Source organism: Melitaea cinxia, chromosome 15 (genome assembly GCF_905220565.1).
Source record: "Melitaea cinxia chromosome 15, ilMelCinx1.1, whole genome shotgun sequence".
NCBI classification, from domain to species: domain Eukaryota; kingdom Metazoa; phylum Arthropoda; class Insecta; order Lepidoptera; family Nymphalidae; genus Melitaea; species Melitaea cinxia.
The window spans coordinates 311,698-330,992 of record NC_059408.1 but is presented as its reverse complement, the minus strand read 5'-3'; the positions used below and the strand labels follow the sequence as shown (position 1 = coordinate 330,992).

Genomic DNA, 19,295 nt, shown 5'->3' with positions numbered 1-19,295 from the left:
TAATATTATTAACATTTTTCTACGTGACATTGGCGAAATCATGTGTGCTCATTTGGCACTATTGAAAGCCATTAACTCTAAAGAAGAAAAAGATTTTTAACATTTGAAGTATTTTCCTATGTTTTATATAACTAGGTCAACAAACAAGTGTATGGCTCACCTGATGGTTAGCGATTACCGTAGCTTACAGACGTCTGCAACACCAAAAGCATCGCAAACGCGTTGCAAACCCTATTCCCAATACCCCCCAAGAGCTCTGGTCACCTTATTCACCAACAGGTACTCTACGCTGCTTGGAACCAGTATTATTTAGCTGTGATCTTCGGTAAGGTCGAGGTACTACCCCAGTCGGGCTGCTCCATATTTTGAGCAAGAAATTTCCTGCTGCACCCTACCTCAGTTAAAAGTATATAAAAAAATGTAAAAGCGTTTAAAAAACTGATAAGAAATCGCATTATAATTAGGAAATTTTAATATTAATTGTATTTGTAATAGTTTTTAAAATTAAACATGAAGACATCATACAAGTTATCCTAAAATAAAAATAAAAAATGGTAAAAAACTTCTTGACGTGCTCTTAGATTAAACATATATAATTACAGACATTGCAGTTTTTGTGTGTCGTGCATGTTAACTATATTTTAAAAAATTCCCTCATCGAAGACGCGAACTCTTCGTCCCTTATCAGTTTGATAACGATCTGACAACGTTTACAAGGATTCAAAACTCCGAGTGACATAAGTTTTAATTAATATTCTTTTTTACAAGACCTAAGGCAATGAGGCATTCGTTTGCCAGTATAAATAACTCTAACAATAAGCTAATATGCAAGAACGTGATTAAGAGTAATGGTCTGAGCCGTACTGCGGACACGTAGTAAACAAGTTAACGCGAATGTAAATTTTTACAGGTTTTTGTAGTTGGTCAGTTACGGAAAACGTTTCCTAATTGCTATAATCATATATGTAAAAAAAAGTCACAAACAGCTAGACTCATTAAATATCAAAGTAACTGATTATCCTGTATTCTCCTGTTCTCCTCATATTTGTATTCAGATTAAATCCTAACGTAGTATTTATAAATGTATCCTTCTTATCTTCATTGTTTTTTAAGCAAATTATTTAATGTACCTTCATCTATATATATAAATGAATGTTTGTCTGTATTTCCCTTATAGAATCGTAAACTATACATTTGATCATGCCATGATCTCCAGCAATGTGTTGTGCGTGAGCACACAAAGTTGCGTTGGTACGACCAAAAAAATAAGAAACAAAAAAAGCGTATCAACGCGCGCAGGGTACAGCGTACTGAATAAAACCACGATAAATCAATCTAATAGCTGCTGACATTCGTTTTTAAGTAATAAAAAAAATACAACGACTACGACTCACTTTAAACGTCTATTTACATACCAATGTTACTATAAATAAATAATAAAAATTTACATAAATTGTAAAAATATGTAAAATAATTTTCTATATAAGGTATCTTAACTATGTTTTTTACGTCATGGTAATATGTAAGTAAATTTTGGCATGTTCTTTGTTCATTTATGTACCAACCAGTACCGTGGATGCCTTTTCCACTGCCCTCAATCCGGTCCTGCGGGCAATTACTCAATAGGCAGCTCGAAAGCAGAAAAATCACCAATGCGGAAGCCGAAAGTCCGGACTCCGGAGCTTCAGGCCTGATTTACGACCGCTGTGTACCCACTTCAAATAGAGATTTACGATTAATTGCTGATGACAATTGAAATAAGAAGTAAGTTAACTTATCGCCCGACTTACGAGTACCTTATCTATATTCCGTAATACTGTGAAGATGAAAGGATTTTCTTTTATATATTAACACGACATCTCAGGATGTACTAGCTTCTAAAAACTTTTTTAGAAGCTAGTACATCCTGAAAAATTGTTTTTAAGAAGGTGATATACATATAACAACGCACTATGATTTCTACGATTAGATAACTGCTCAAATGAACGGGTGTTTATATTTTCACATTTTAGACAAAATTATTTATTCTTTATTGAAGTAGATTTCAATAGTTTATTGTTATTTACAAATAAAAACTACATTTGTTATAACTAATTGATTATAATTAAAAGTGAAGATACCACCGCACCGATTTGGAAACCCGATTCTGCAGAGAAGAATCGCCAAGAAACTCTACAGCTGCTCTTAAAATATATATTATTTTGTTTTCGTACCTTACTGCAAGCAATTTCACAATTCAAAACAAAGATTTCAATTGAGATTTTTTATTATAAATTATTTGGGACATAAAAAATTTGGAATGATTCAGAAAAGCTTTATTTAAAAATATAATGATGGTCAATGCGACACACATTTGCCAAACATTAGTCCATGTTTATGAAACGCCCTTGTAGAGTCGCCCTTGGATAGACCTGTGTCAGTAAACACTAACCTCTGGGAATTGCTCCTAACAATGTTAGCCGTGTCAATATTGTTAGTTGGGTCCCAGAATAGTACTACATTTGGGTAGAGAGAGCTTGGGCAAACTCTCCTAACAATATCAAGACATTTTCTAAGAAAAGTTTTCTATAAACTGCGTACACACGTTTAAAAATACAGACTGTTTTTTTGTTTAAAAGTGAATATGTCTATATGTTTTTAGAGTAATCAACTTATTTATAAATTATATACTATACCTATAATAAAATGGTAGGAAAGTCAAAACTGTACATTGAATATTTTTTTAATAAAATACTTGGGGTGTGAGCTACAATTGACACCGAAGCCAAAAATATAGTTTTTAGAAGTTTGTCTGTTTGTCTGTTGGTCTGTTTGTCTGTATGTATGTCCGGGATAAACTCAAAAAGTACTGCATGGATTTAGTTCAGGCACAAATATTATTAAGAAGTCGGATCAAAATATAGGCTACATACGAGTATTATCTCGCTATCACCTACGGGGAACGAGCAGTGAACCTCTATTTCTTCAACACATTCTGTAACAACGTGTAATCTAACAACAAATATTTGAATGTTGTTGTTATTATGTGAATAACCATGCCTATATGCTAGCTTCACACTATAAATAAAGACATTCTGTAGTATATTTAGTATCAGCATTGGACCCGTGCGAAGCCGGGCGGGTCGCTAGTAATTTACTAAAATAATTTTATGTTTTATCTAAATTTGCAGTAAGAAAAAATAGTAGATACTCTTTATATTTGGAAATCGGTTAAGTAATACAGTAAAGGATGAACTTTTTTTAATCTTTATTTTTTTTAAAGAGATTAAGAATATAATATATTCGTACAATTTTATACAATTGTTTTGAGTGCGAAAGAACAGAAGATGTCCATCACATTTTGACTGAATGTTTCCAGATTGAAGCCGACAGAGGTTTTTTAATAATCAGAATAGAAAAATACTTCGTTCAAACAGTCCATAACAATAGCAAATATACGGTGTACAGAGGTGTAACGAAAATATCTTTAATATATTAATAATGCTAATGCAATAAGGTCAGCTCGAAAGTTCAAAGCAAGAATATATCAAATTGTGTAGTTACTAAGTACATTATTCATTTACGCTTGTGAGCAACTTTGAGTGTCGATTTTCAAGGTTAACCCACATTATACGTACCTACCTACACAGTAGGCAGTCAGAGAGTCGATTTAATTTTATTTATAACTTGACGTCCCTTGCGGCTTCTCCTGCAATATCGTTTATCGTATAAAAGTATAAATCATATCGTGTTCTTTCACAGCCTACATCACCCTAATATTTTTGTCCATAAAATTCTTTTTTCTGAACTTAGAAACATAAACCCACATAAAACCATGGTTTCTTTAGTTCTGTTTAAAAAAAAATTATTAACACAAGATAAGTTAGTTCTTAAAATCGTTACAGACTCGAGACAGGCAAGACATCGTGTAATAAGTTAATTTTTAAATTGATGTAAGCACCGTGTACTGTATGCTAATTTGAACCTATTATTTTGACAATAGAAGTTTAATCACTTTATGGACCTGTTTCATTAGTTTTCGGTAAAGTTATCTGAAGTATGACGGTATCCAATAGATAAAATTCTATTTCATATTTTTCTTATTAGTAATATCAAAACCGGGGAAACAAGCTCTAATTATATTAAGTAACATTATAAAAATTACAGTTTTATCACCGTACGTAATAGTACTATCTCTACACGGAAGCTGCGAGCCCGAGATGTATCTTTTCAACAGTCTCTAAACTCTCATCTACCGTTAACTACGATAGCTGTATATATGTTTAATTCTATTTTAGGTTTTATTTAGCTGTAAATTGAAGATACACAATATCAACTGAAGTGTTTGAAGTTGAAATTAAATGAAGAACATAAAACAATGCGATTATATCTGTCACAGCAATAGTCAATGTTAATGCTCTAGAACCTGTTTTAAATACACTTTAGCTGCTAAAATAAGAGGCGTTAAAGAAAAAAACGCAATAGGTACTAAATGATGTGGTACTGTTAAATTTAACCTTGAAAAACTATATTATTTATATGTTTGATCGCTCCTTCAAATCTTTCGTTATTAAAAACTAGCTCTACCCCGCAGTTTCACCGCATTAATTTGAGGACAAAATACAAAATAAATTTTATAATTCGAAGTAGTAGTTAATGAGATTAAGGTATTTAAACAAGCAAACAATCTTTTCAGATTTATAATATTAGTAAAGATAACTTGAGATATAGTACAAAAAACACCTTAAACTTTAAATGTTTGTTGTAAACATCACAGATATGTTAATTTTATTAACCTAAAAAAATATACAAACAGATAAATTATAGTAATTGAAATGAATAAATATACCTAATACCAATAAAGTAATGTACAAAAATAATTGATTAATATGTCAAAATCCGATTATGAATAACTTTTATGACCCAATAAATGATTCCCTAATCATCGACCACGCAACATTCATAACTTAGGTATCTCTCTCCACAAATTGTCCGATATACAGAGACGTGTATAATAGAAAACGTTTCAATCGCCATTTCGCTGACCATAAAGGTTGTTATTACAACGAAACACCGATCAGTCGTCACTCGTCAGGTATTGGAATATTTGTCGTGTATAATTGTCACATTGAATGGCCGGGTCCGACAGTGCTGTAAGCGCTTGTATAAAATAAGCGGCGCTGTTATTATAGCTCCCGATGCTAGACGGGAATGGGTTCAGCGCTAGCAGCGCTGAGCGGCATGCGATGTTGCTAGCGAGCTGGCAGCGCCGCGCCGCGCCCCGCCCGCTTGTGGCAAAGACTCGAAGTACAGATGCGGCTTTTTAACATTACAGAATTACAATGTATCTAAGAAGTCACTATTAATATATTTTATTAAATATGAACTCGATAAACCTACATTTCGTATTTTTTGTATCTTATAAACCAAAGTCAAAAATCGATAAATTACCCCTAAAATAGCATACGTTGACTATGTAATCTGTAGCCCAACAAAGCTTTATTATGTACTTATAAAGAATAAAATCGATATGCCCTGCAAATATTGTTTACAAGTTTTTTTTTCTAATACATTTAGGGATTAGAATTAGGTAGGTTTACTTAAGGATAGAAGTACTTAAGCAAATAAGACAAAATATTTCACATAAAATACCCACTTTATTGCTTAAAAAACTCAATTGTGGTAAATTTAAGCTATGGTTATACAAATTATTTACCAAACCATGTCTATTTATATTCACTCAATGGTAAACCACGCCGTACACCGAGCGTGATGAGCGATACGACCATCCGAGTCAGGTAGAAGCGGCAACGTCGCGCATCGCTTTCCTTAGCGCAGTATAGCTCTCGCCTCGCATGGGGAGGACGCGTTCGCGCTCGATCACATATTGTCAACCTTCATGTATCGCTAATATCACATAATAATGAATGCGAGGGAGTATAGAGAGAAGTTAATTGATGAAGTAAAAAAATATCCGGTGTTGTACGACACGAACCACGAGAACCATCGCGATATTGATGTCAGAGACCGCTGCTGGCAGGAAATATCTGAGCGCCTCGGAGCTAACAGTGAGTACTGTAGACCTTTAGTCATAAGGTTAAAAATTGAATGACAACTTACCGCTAAACTCCCCAACATTGTAGAAGATAAGCGACTTTATTGCTATGGCTTAAGCGATGGGTTCGCTTGGCATTAATAGTATAAACATTGCCTCGAAGCAGCACAGATAATAAAACCCGCTCGTTATTGTTTCCATTTGACTTTGATTTTTTGTTCGTAACTTATTTTAGTTTTCGATTAAGATCTCGTTTGGGAACTCAAATATCTCGAAAAATCCATAAGGTCTCTCCAAAATATTAGAATATTCAGATTTAAATGTTTTGTACATGAAGACAATTTATTCAATACTCGATTAGAAATAAACTATATGACAAGTTGATGCAATTGTTTACCACAAGTAATTTTATCTACTGTAGTAATTGTAAAAAACAAATATATCAATAAATGCGATGATATTAAAGATGCATTCATTATTAGAAAAGCAGAGATATCTTTCACTCAACGTTTTAGCAACATAGCAACGAAGCATTTAAACTTTAAAAGGGGCTCTCATCACACAGAAACGTATTCGTATTGTTAAATTTTTAAACAAGCCATTACAGTGCATCAACCTTCTTTCTCTTTTTCAAATTAAATTTAATGTTAGTTAATAAGTACAATTGCATATTCAGCTATTTAGAAGTAAATTTCAAACACAAAAAAATATATACCTATATTTAGGTAGATAAGTCTTCGCATTATTTTAAGTTCAAAATTTTTATCACAAAAGTTTTCAGTAAAAAACCGTTTATAATACTCTGTTTTATGTCTGAATATACAAACATATCAAAAGAAATTATCTAAATTAAACAATAATTAGCGTATTAAATCCGTTGCGTGACTTATAAGACTACGCGCGCGTACACACGAAAATAACGACTTTTTATACTTTTAATGATTAATGATTTCACTCTTCAAATACAGAGTGAAAGGTAAAAGAAAAAGATATTATAAAAACATGATGACATAAGGCTAAGCATTGTTAAATGCAATTACGCTTTATAAGTAAAGGGACACGCAATTACGATGATTGCATCTAAATTATATTTCTAACATTAATAGGCGGTAATAACAAAGTGGTTTCCTCATATCTCCTTGATACATCAAGGTATTTCATTGTTGTAACCTACATTTAACGAATTAGCAGGTTTTCCACATTAATTGTCTATTAATCTCTGCAATCGATTATGTACCACAATTATTTAATTACAGTGGAGTCACAGTAGGAAACTATTGTTGTAATATTTACATATTTTATGCTTATACAAAGGAAACAAGCGTATTCACTTTTAATCTGTTAAAACAAAAGGAGGAGATTCTGAATTAGGCTGTATTTTTTTATGTGCATTATTAAATCACCTTATAATTTTACTGGGTGTACCGATTTTGATGATTCTTTTTTTGTTGGCAAGGAGATATCCCTAGTTTAGTACCATGATAAGGAAACCAGGATCTGATGATGGGATCCCAGAGAAATCGAAGGAAACTCTTGAAAATCCGTAATAACTTTTTACCTGGCCGTACCGTATCCAGTAGAAAGTTATGCGGTATAATACAACGTAGGTCGACGAAATAAGCGTCAAGTAAAAACGCATTATTAGATATAACTCGAAAAGTACTTGTTAGATCTCAAATAAATTTAAATGGGACCAATTGACACACACCACCTTTCGATTAAAAAAAAATTGTTGAAATCGGTCCACACGGTCAAAAGTTCTGATGTAACATACATAAAAAAAAACAGTCTAATTGAGAACCTCCTCCTTTTTTGGAAGTCGGTTAAAAAGCCAGTGCTTGTCACGTGATTCCTTTAAAGTTTAAGCAAGATCTGGCGTGTAGTTTTTGAGCACCCTGTAATGTGTATTGTATTATACTTGTCGACGTAAGCTAACTTACTTCTTTAACTACTATTGAAGCCCTCAGTAGTAGTTAAAGAAACATTTTTTTTATATTTTATAAAAGATAAGACGAAATATTTACGTTTAACTACCCATTAATATCGTCAAAATAGCTATTACGAATATAACTGCCTATTATCGTAATAACTAAGCAGGCGTAAATTTTTCTTTTTTCGTAAAGTGTAAAAGAAAACATTTTGGTTTAACATTATAATAGCATTTTAATTGCATTTCTTCATAGCCATTAAAACGGTTTATTTTATAGTAAACAGTTTTTATATTTAATTCTGAGTTTTAACATTTATTATCACCAGGTGAAGTCCTAAAACGCGAATGGAAGATCCTTCGTGACTCTCTCCGCCAGTCCCTCAAGAAGAGTGACAAGGGCGTCACAACCAAAGCCGGTTTGCCCTGCAAGAAATGGCGGTTCCAGAACCGAATGTCCTTTGTTCTACCCTATATGACCATAAGGCCGTAAGTGTTTTGTCTTCTGTTCTTTGTTTTGAACAATAGTAATTAAATGTTCACTTTGATTATACGTTAGTGCAACTCCAGTACTTACAGCGTGTAATCTGCCACAATTGTTAAACAATTAACCAGAATTTTTTTTCCGTTGAGACTATTCCGTTCCTTTGCAGAAATAGACTTAAATCAGTTCAAAGTATTTTATAATTTTTTATACCTAATCTAAATACGTTTTACCAAATATATTTTTACTTAGTGTAGGTTACTCCCTTTTATGGAGGTTGTCTTACTTAAAAATGTTTATGATATTAATTTAAAAAAAAAAAAAAACTATCTGCGTTTGACACATAATTTCGGCTTACCTAGTTCCGTTTAATTATCTTTGCAATTTGTTACACGATGAAAGAAAAATACAAATATTTAAAATCAAGTGATGTTTCCAGGAATCGCCGTTCATTGAGAAGAGATATCAAAATGGATGACACGGAAGCTCAATCTGATCAGGATCAAGAATCGGAAGTGTGGGACCCGGGTAACCACGACCAGGACTCTTTGGATTTGTACTTCGCCAGCGTCTGCCAAAGCACTAAAAGGCTACCAAAGAAATACCAGAATATGATCAAAAAACAAGTCCTAGACATCCTACTGAGGGTCGAAGAGCAGGTCGAGGCAGAATCTGGAGAGTCAAAGATGTCAGTGTACAAGAACACGTAATAATTTTCCGAATCAATCCTTATGATGCGCCAAAATACCATAAATATAAGTAAGTCCCATAAGTATAGTGAAAGTGTAGTTATCCCAGGTGTAAGATACTATAATTTCGAAAAGCTATTTGATAAGTTTAGAAGAAAAACTGACATTATTATACATAGATCTCTTGTATTGATGTGCAGTAACTTTCGAAGTGTTTAGTGCTGCGTGACGGTGTCTTTCCAACTTGTACTGTTTTTTTACTAATTGTCTTTAGTTCGCAGATGGAAGATTTGTCTTTTTCAAGTCAAATATTAGAAGATATTCAAGCATGTATGTATATTCGATTAAACTGAATTAAAAGTATCACTCTATGTCTCTTTTAGGAGGACATTATTTCAAATAAAAATACAAAATAGTTAATAGTTTTTTTTTCCAGAGATCAAACGATCAACCACGTTGAAACGATATAACATATTACCATTACTTTAACTTTGTGTAAAATAATGGTAAACTTCACTTTGAACACAATTATTTTCTCGTACGTTACTCAATTTTCGCCAATTTATCATAATTTACAAAATTCGCACGATATATAATGCTATTTGAAATAAATTTCCTCGAGAAAATTTAGCTCCATTTTCGCTTATCAATTAACAACGATCCATCAGCGTTATTGCTTCTGAAAATAAGGCTTCGTAGGTATAAATGTAAGCCCTAAGATCCTCATTGTCGGAGCTTTTATCAATTTCAATATTGTCGCCGGCTCCAACGCGAGCTCGCGACCCAATTCGTACCCGATCAACGGCCGAGCCAAATTGAAATATTTACCGGGCTAATATTATTTACTGAGATTTATTTACTCCTACCGAATTTTGGTAAGTAAATTGCTATTTCGGGGATATTAACGTTTATATTTGTTTTAGAAAATTTGACTTTGTAATCATGATATTGAATGCTAACGGTAACCTTCGAATCGTATTAACAGAATTGAATTTAATGAAAAGGAATACAGAATTATAGATAATGTCCATTTACAATATTGATTACTTTATTTAAATTGTAGTACATGATCGTCACTACTTCACCTACATTATAAACTTGATGGCTAGTATTCTTCCATCAAACCTTTCAGTTAGATAACTTCCTGTGGCTACACTGCCATTAAATATAGCTTAAAATGACATTTTATAGTTCGACCTGCGCGAATTACTGTATTAGACACAAACACTGAGGTAACGCTAGAATGTAATTACGAATGAAAAAGCACGTTCTAATAATTTTAGTACTTACAAGTTTCTTATGTATCCATAATGACGGCATGAACAATAACGTCAATGCGATCCTACTTCTATTTTTGGCAGTTTTAATATTCTAATAGCCACTGTCATTAGACTTTCTGACATGTGAGTTAAGTGTCATATCCATTTAGTTGTACAATACTTAAGTCTTTCACGAAACATACAACATGAAACAATTTGTCGAAAACAACTAATAATATGTCTTTGTAATAAAATGCCTTTGTTACACAGTAAAATCGGCTCCCAGAAAATTTGCGCCCCACCACGCATGCGCCCAGCTCCGATTAACTTGATCCCTGTAATTCGGCAATTTTTCCGTTCTTTTATATATCTTTATTTAAGCATTGTTTACTTGAATTTTTTTTTTTACGATATACCAAGAAAATATCAAATACTGTTCAGTAATTTAATGATCCTTTGAGTCCAATAAACACTTTAAAGTGTCGATGAAGGCAGAATCTCTTTTACATTGTTTCAATTGCTTTTTGTTTGTTTTGATGAGCGATCGAGACTTCATTAAAATATAAATTCAGAGAATTCGCGGAGAAGTTGTAATTTGAATTAAATTTGTTTTTTCATCACAACTTCTTATGATAAAGTACACAATATTGAAATTACAGAAAACGTTATCAATGAGTGTTTTTATTTGTAGAACATTTTGGAAATTCCACTTTAGTTGAGCCAAGTTTAGGACTGGATTTACGATAACTAGAACATTGTGTATATTACATCTGACATTGTCACGAAAATAGTTGGCCGAGTCCGAAGTGTGCTGTGAATGCTTTTAAACATACTATTTATGATGACTCTTTCCAGTTTTACGATGCAATGAAAAATAGATGTTACACGTCCCACTGATATACTGCACTGTCCTTCCCTTCACATTACTTTGTTCGTACGATTCCAAAATACAGCAGAGGATATTTTAGGCAAACCCAGAAGCGAAACCTTTAAAGCTATTTCGAGGAAGCGCTGCCGCGGGTGAACGTCCTGAAAATCGTATTTGCAAATTGACTGCTATTTGCGAAGGCGAGGGATTTCAAGTTACATAATACTCGATTTCCGCCCGGTTTGCCGTTTCCCAAAGCCAGAGTTCTCTGAAATAGGTTTCATTTGTATTGATTTCTGTAACACAAAGCGGGCGGACCCGAGCTAACAAATTGCAACTGTCACTATGTGGTTATAGCCTCCTTGTACCCAGCCGCACGAAACCTTACGTTTTACGTTGCTCGCTTAACCTGCATAGAATTTTCGGCCTACCGTCGCAGTCATAACGAATATAATTCCGTGCGTGAATTATCTCCTCTGTTACGTGTGTTGCGTAACGAGCGACAAAAACAAAGATATAAATATTATCAATCGCCAGTTTATTACTTATATATCGATGTCGTAGGGCGACAACGATCGCGCGATAAATTATCGGGTCGCGACGTCGTCATTATTGCCCGCTCGTGAATCATCGCAGTTCCGACGTCCGCGCCCTCTGCCCGAGTTATCGCGCGCCCGCACTACTGCCCTTCCTGGAGGGACGCACACACCCCATAAATTATACCGATAAACGCTTTACGAGATGCTCCGTTGCTTTTTGTCTAATATAATTTAGACTTTGCGTTTAATGACTTTTTAAGTGGTGCGTTTTTTTTTTATCGTCGAGTAACATGACTACATACTCACAAAGTCGACCCGTATTACATGTACATTTTTTATTACACGCTACCATATTCATTTGGTTTAAATAAGTGTTTCATATTGAAGTAGTGCTTCAAATTATAAATCTTGAAAAAGAAAGATTAGTGGATAATATTTACGGTATTCCACTTAAATGCGCGTATAATTGCATCCCATCAGCGCAAGCGAACCAATAAATGCACATTAGCCCGTAAAATTATTCCCGAAATAGTTCTGCAATAACTGTTTTCATTGCAAAGCGGGAAGCGATAAAAATTCAAACCATCACCGTCGAGAATACACACGAGAGTTGAACCTGTCGTACCCATATCATTTATTGGTAACCGAACGTGCTTGTGGTACAACCGCATTATATACCGACATTTTGCACAATTTTTGATATTTATTCAGCTCCAGTACCTCTCCTATTTCGATCGGCTAAACATTATTTATACGATCACTCTTGTGTACTTCTACGAAAGTTTCATTAGCAGTGACTACGCGCTTTCGATGCTCGCTTGGATGTATCTGTTCACCCTTGTTGGTCTCTTCGCCCACTTCGAACAATATGCTAAGCCATGGTGATCTTGGATAATATAAACACTTGAAAAATAACCTTACTTTGTAAACAGTGTTGTGTGCAACAAGTAACAGATTAAGCTGAACGTCTTCTATCGAAGAGTTTAAAAAGTTTATATATTTATTTATTTATTTATTACTTCTTGCATACATATAATCAAACACTTTTAAGTAGTAAAAAAAGGATAATTTTTATATATATATTATTATACCTTCCAAATCGACAAATTTAAATCGGCCTGATGTCAGTTGGTTAGAACTTCAAATGAAATCGTCGGCTTTACGATATTTATATGGGTTAATAAATTTGATGAGGCAATGTGTGTGTTGTATAAATCAATTGAAATAGCAATCATTGAAATGTCCGCTGCAGAGATATGTGTTTAATTACCAATATAAAACGACGGCCGGCGACTCCCCGCGAGTGAGTTTTATCGAGGTTACTCTGAGCGATGTTGACTAATGATGTTTTGTTCTGTATTATCCGTTGTATAGAGATTATTTGTGACTTAGCACTTTAGTTATAAATAGTACAATACGATGACGACGCGTCAGCAAAGCGGCCAAAGCACTGGCTGTTGTACTTGCGGTCGCGGGTTCTATAGTATTATATTATTATATTTTCTATAGTTAAGGGAACACTAGTTTATCAATCTGAGTCTTTACTTATTTTGCCAGAATATGATGTACAGAGGGTCAAATTTAAAGGTTTAACCAACCTACTTAACAACCATATTCTATCGATTTTATCAGTGTGCAAATATTTATTGAAATAAACAATTTTATATGTCAATTAAAATAACAATTAAAAAATATATTAATTTAGCTCTACATATCAATTTCTAACGCTATCAACAAACATTTAAATATACGTGCTGACAATTACACAAAATACAGCACAAATGGGATGAATAAATCATAATACCTCCTGTTAATATTTTTCTTTCTTTGCTATGTATTATTTCTGTTTTTGGTGTACAATAAAGTGTACTATTATTATTATTACCTCTTATATACAAACTAAATATTATCAAAATCAGAAATTAGTAAAAAACAAACCGTGAATAAATTATGTCTGACGTTTATCCGATCCACCCAAAGTTTACAACGTTGACCTTATCTTAATCAAAGATGAATCGATTTTTACTTCGCTTATTTTGTCTCGTATTGTTCCGAGATCAACAGTGTCGTTATATTTCCATAGAGGCTGTGTATTTGAAATCCAAATCATATCTGACCTTATGTTTTTAAAAATAGTCGACGATGGTAATCTTTGAATCGGTCCTGTTGACCTTAGTTTTATGGATTACAAGCCCATGCTTATCTTCTATCTCGAGCGACTTTATACGAAGGAATAAAAATGATATAGGACCGAATTCATTTTTTTTTTTTTTCTTTTATTAATAGTCATATACTTATGAGAATTTTTACAGTTTGGCACGGTAAATACAACTGAGTAGTAGGTAGTTGTGGATTCGATCCATGTTGAAGAGAAAGGTTTTGTAAGTCATACAGATGTGTTTGTGTTGTATGTCTCCCTCCCCCAGACACAGGGTTCCCATCTTACTAGGGATAGTTGAAGTGAGACGTGTTTGTCGTTTTAGGTTCGTTCGTCGTTGGTAGGGTTTGTGGTGCCGATAATTGAATAATCATGCGTGTATCCTTCGCTTGTCTGTGGCTTCATTAATCACAGTCATTCAAAGAATAATCCATGTAAATTTTAAGTGAGATACTTTTCTCTAGAAAAAAACTATAGAATTGAAGGTATGACTTATCTACTAATAAAAACGTAGAAGTCGTAGATTATGAAACTAAAATAGATACTATTATTTTATTATAAATATTTCCATTGTTTGATAGATATTTTCAAAACATCTTCATTTAGACTTCCGTCACGTGCGAAACGTGCCCGCGTCAAGTATTGCGTCAAATAACGTGACGCGTATCGTCTTCGACATCACAACTGACTTGACGACACGATGACAAAGACACAATCAATTCGTTATTAATACGGTAACGATCGATATTAAATAAGCCTTATTTAAAAAAAAAAACACACAAAATTAATTAAAAGTCTTGCTGCTTATATTTTTTTATTTACCGTTTTATCGCAAATTATTTTTAATTTAGTTATTTATTTAAGAAATACAACCCATCAGTGTGCTTTTAATACATAACGACTCTCTACTAAATAATAATGGACATAAATTTACAGTTACACAAAGGACGCAAATTGAAGTACACTACATATGCATTGCTGTAGTCCTAGTACTTAACATAGCAACCGTTATGTGTGCGACTGTACGTTTATTTGATTCTATCAAATTGATTAATGATTTGCTTTCATAATCTATTTGTATGTCTCTCTAACTTACTCAAGCTAGATTGGTTTTACGATAACAGAGTTTGAAGGTTGAACCACGATGGTCAAGTGGACAGAATATGGGAAACAGCGCTGATTTTTAAAATGTTATGTTTGTCATTTAAATGGATTCTTTTTCATCATGAAAAGGAGGTCGTCTGTAAAATCTAACATAACTAAAAAAAAATGAGACTCATCTAGCCGCAGAAGATCATCACGGCGGATAAAGTTCTGTTACTTAGGGAAAAAATTCCGTTTTCATTGATATTACTATAGGTACCATAGTCCAAACATTTTGTGTAGCAGTAGGTGGGTCTCGCAAAAGCAAAGAGACATTTATATCGTAATATTATTAGACTTGTGACTTTTACTTGAAAATGTGTAGTTTAAGTTTATAACTGACAAAAAAAATAACGTGGTATTTACGAAAAATACCCTCTTATTTACAAAGTTCGAGTGAGGGCGTAGCGTTATAAAATATTAACACGACATCGCTCGTTGTATAAGTAAAACATTTTTTGATGGAAAATTACATAATAACACAATCTATTTTCTACATTTTTTATTTTATCGAATAATGGACGTTACTATTAATATCAATTTGAAACGAAAAATTGAAAGAACTTTTGTGTATAATTTTAATTGACATTATCGAGTATCAAATGATTAAGTATCAATGAACAGACTAAACTGTATTGTCATTTCATTTCTTCAGATGGGTTTCAATAGTGCCAAAGTAGCACTGATGACTTTGTCAATGTCACGTAGAGTGGGAGACGAGGAAGATTTATCAGTCCAGTTGAGATTACAGCATCACTAGACTTTTGAACATCAAGTTTTATTTAATGATTATCAATGTTGGTAACAAAGTATTAATGTTACCTAAATTAACAAAAAGAAGGTTACTTATTTCTTTTCAAGCATCTTCGTGTACTCATTGTGGCTGTCAATCAAGTGCTCCACGATGTACAGTACGTCTATATGCTTGCGAACGCAATGTGAGTACCATATGATCTGTTCGTAGACTCTCTTCTTTTTGCGCCACCTGACTGCGAGGGTGTACACGCGGCGGATGTCGATGCTCAACTGCTGCAACCTGATCAAATTCTGGTACATTTGTGTTCCTATTTCCAATCAGTAGTTTTGATACACCAATAGTTAGTTTTACAACATAAGACTACTAAATTAGTAAATAAAACTGTTAAAACCATCAGTTTTGTTTGTAACTGTTATAACAAAAATATCAATGACGTCGGTCATCACAGCTTGATCCTTCTTGAATGTTATATTCAAAAAACAAAGCTCTACAACCTAGGAAGTGACAATGTGACAGTAATAATTTACACGTGCTCTGTCAATACTAATATGATCTTTTTTAAATTACCTTACGTAGATTTAGTTTACCTGTCAAATATAAACGCCATTCTAAAAGCAGGATCGTTTTTATACATCTCAAGGATCGGATCCAGGCGCTGTATATCATACTGGGTGTCATATATCGACTGCCTCATCATATCCAAGATCTTTAGGTTCAACGCCCTCTCGCTAGGATGATAGTACTTGGGGGGTATCCTCAGAATATCCTTCTCATCTCCACTTCTCCTGAGGCCGTTGTCGTTTATAAACGTGCGAATGTCTATGACCAACTTGTCATCGGATATGTTTTTAAAACTGTTTATTGATAATTTATCTTCTACTATTAAGTTCACTTCTTTTGCATTAATTACACAGTCTAGGAGAATATCTGTAAAAAAATTACCCAACAAGACAATATTAAATGTGTTTCAATGAAATCCACATATTCTTAAACTCAGTTTCTATTATTATACTAAGGTAATATTAAATTTTCCATAGTTTTGAAAAACTTTTAGTGGTATATTGTATGAATTCTATTAATCAAATTGAATTTAGTAAGCGATCATGTATACCAAGCATATACCAAGTAAGTGTATCAAAGTCAACTAAACCCTACCTACCTGAAGTTACCAATAGACATATTACAGATACAAAATAAATTTATTGAACCTTCGGAAATTAAAAAACAAAATAAAAGTGAACTTTTTCTTAAATATTTATGTGAAAACGAACAAATCCCTTTCTCCTTCTCATTCTTGGCTTATTTCCCTCTAGCTACGCAATGGACGATCCTCTGTCACTACTGTTTATAAGCAAAAGCAATATCTCAATATTAGAATGAAAGCCCACTGGTCTTCTAACTCGCCCCATTAACCACTTAAACCTCGTGCTAATTAAATGTCTATTTACTCTAGACGCAAGCCTCAACGAAACACTCCACAATAAATTATTTATACAAATGTTTTAGCGCTACTCACAAGCCGCGACAGCGAGTGTCATAACGAAACGGTCCCAGCTGCGAAATTTATAGCTTAACTTAATTGCGTGTTTTATGGAGCTGTGTAATTAGCTGGCGCTCTTGCGTAATAGTTTTATTAAATCCTTACATAAATGATTCGTATTGAGTGTTTCGTCACAAGTAAATACATTTTCAACTGCGGCGGTACTCGTTTCCGTCGCCGTTTGAGTAATGAAACGTTGTTATTACAATTTTAATGATCGCTATTACTTTCATTATTAGATTTACTTCTTTATGTTTTCTATTTTAATTAAATACTAACTGTTATCTTGTTTCTGTTTCTTAATATTGTACATTTCGCTAATCTACACTTTCATGAATTTGATACAACAAGTACCAAACAACTGTAGGAATAACCTTTTTTAATTATTTAAATACATTATGAGCGAAATAATTTATTACTAAAAAGAAAAACGTGAATTTCCGTAAGTTTTATTTTGTCGAATCTAAGTCTGATTAATCTAAATCTCTGGAAGCAAGCGCCGATAAAATTTTAATAAGAGCCTCCGCTCCGCGCGCTCGTAGCGAGACATTAAACATTTCCCCGCTAAGCTTCCATCACTAAATGTAAACGAAGGAATCTCTCAATTTTAATATATTCAGGGATGAGCCGCGAGGCATATCGGCCTCAATTCGATTTTTCGCAATTTGAGAGCGCCCAAAACTAAATTTCCGGTGCTTCAATGTAAGGGCCTTTTTTCCTTTGAGGGATGAAATTAGGGACCCTCGTAGAAAAGTCCGCCCTTTCAAGTCGCACGATTTCAATTTTATCGCGGAAACACGGTCTATTAATTCAATGATAGTGCATCGTAAGTATAATCGCTTCGGCGATACATCATATTTTTAATCTCATTAAAGTTTCCTGTTTTTTATGTATTCGTTATTCAGAAGAAAACCATTTATCTATCATTTAAAATTATGACCTTATGTGTGCCGTGACATAACGCTTCAAATTCATCTAAACAAAAGTGACAATCATCTTATTCTTATCAACAATAAGAAATAGGAACATGTCTCGACTCGTCAATATTGCGAGTGAAAATAGAATAGAATAGTCTATTATTTTGTATCAATAGGTTTTAACATAAATATCCATGTATTTTAAATGTTTTAAATGACACTATATTTCACACAAGATTACTGTTCAGTTCATAATTTTTTTATAAAGACCAACTGCGGAATTTATTACCGTTTCTTCTCGGCAAAACCGGCGGTAGCTTCACTTTCAAAAATGTACAGTTGTGGATACGCTTAAGATATTTTTGATTTTGATTTTGCATCTAACTTTTTTCATTTTACTGAAGTTTTTAAATGAAGTGACGAGATTAATGGGTTCGTGATTATATTTTATCTTTGTAGCATTTCAAGACTAAGCACTGTCCTCCAAACTTCTTAAAAAAGTGGAATTACGTTATAGGAAAATCATTTAAATTCAATTTTTGACATTGGCACACCTTAGTCTAGACACGCACCGTATATATTCACATAATTTAACATAATTGAATTCGGAATTTTATAAATATAAATAAACATTAACAGAATTAATTTATGCACGATTGTTACTAAACGTTCCAGTTTTAGTTTAAACTTGTGACACTGACCTATATACAGAGAAAAGCTGGCCTGGCATCTTCGACCACTTAACACCTCTACAGGAAGCATTACATACCGAATAACATTTTTAAAACTGTACAAAACAGGTTGGATACAAGTAAAACATAACATACACAAAACAACGAAACCACACACTCCTATATATAAACAATCAGTCACATACAAGCAGATATTTAAGAGCAACGAATCAACGTTTCTAATTAATTGATAGTTTGTATATATTTAGCTTAGCAATAGTATGTGATGTGAAATGTGAGTGAATGTTT

The 19,295-nt window shown here is 33.3% G+C and overlaps 1 protein-coding gene across 1 annotated transcript; it reads left to right on the top strand.

The window, feature by feature from the left end:
• The first annotated feature begins 5,819 nt into the window (after window positions 1-5,819).
• Window positions 5,820-9,554, top strand: LOC123660291. The gene is made up of 3 exons (XM_045595388.1): window positions 5,820-6,047; window positions 8,291-8,450; window positions 8,885-9,554. Exons 1-3 carry the CDS (start codon window positions 5,903-5,905, stop codon window positions 9,153-9,155), a joined length of 576 nt encoding a protein of 191 aa, XP_045451344.1. The 5' UTR covers window positions 5,820-5,902; the 3' UTR covers window positions 9,156-9,554.
• Window positions 9,555-19,295: the final 9,741 nt, after the last annotated feature.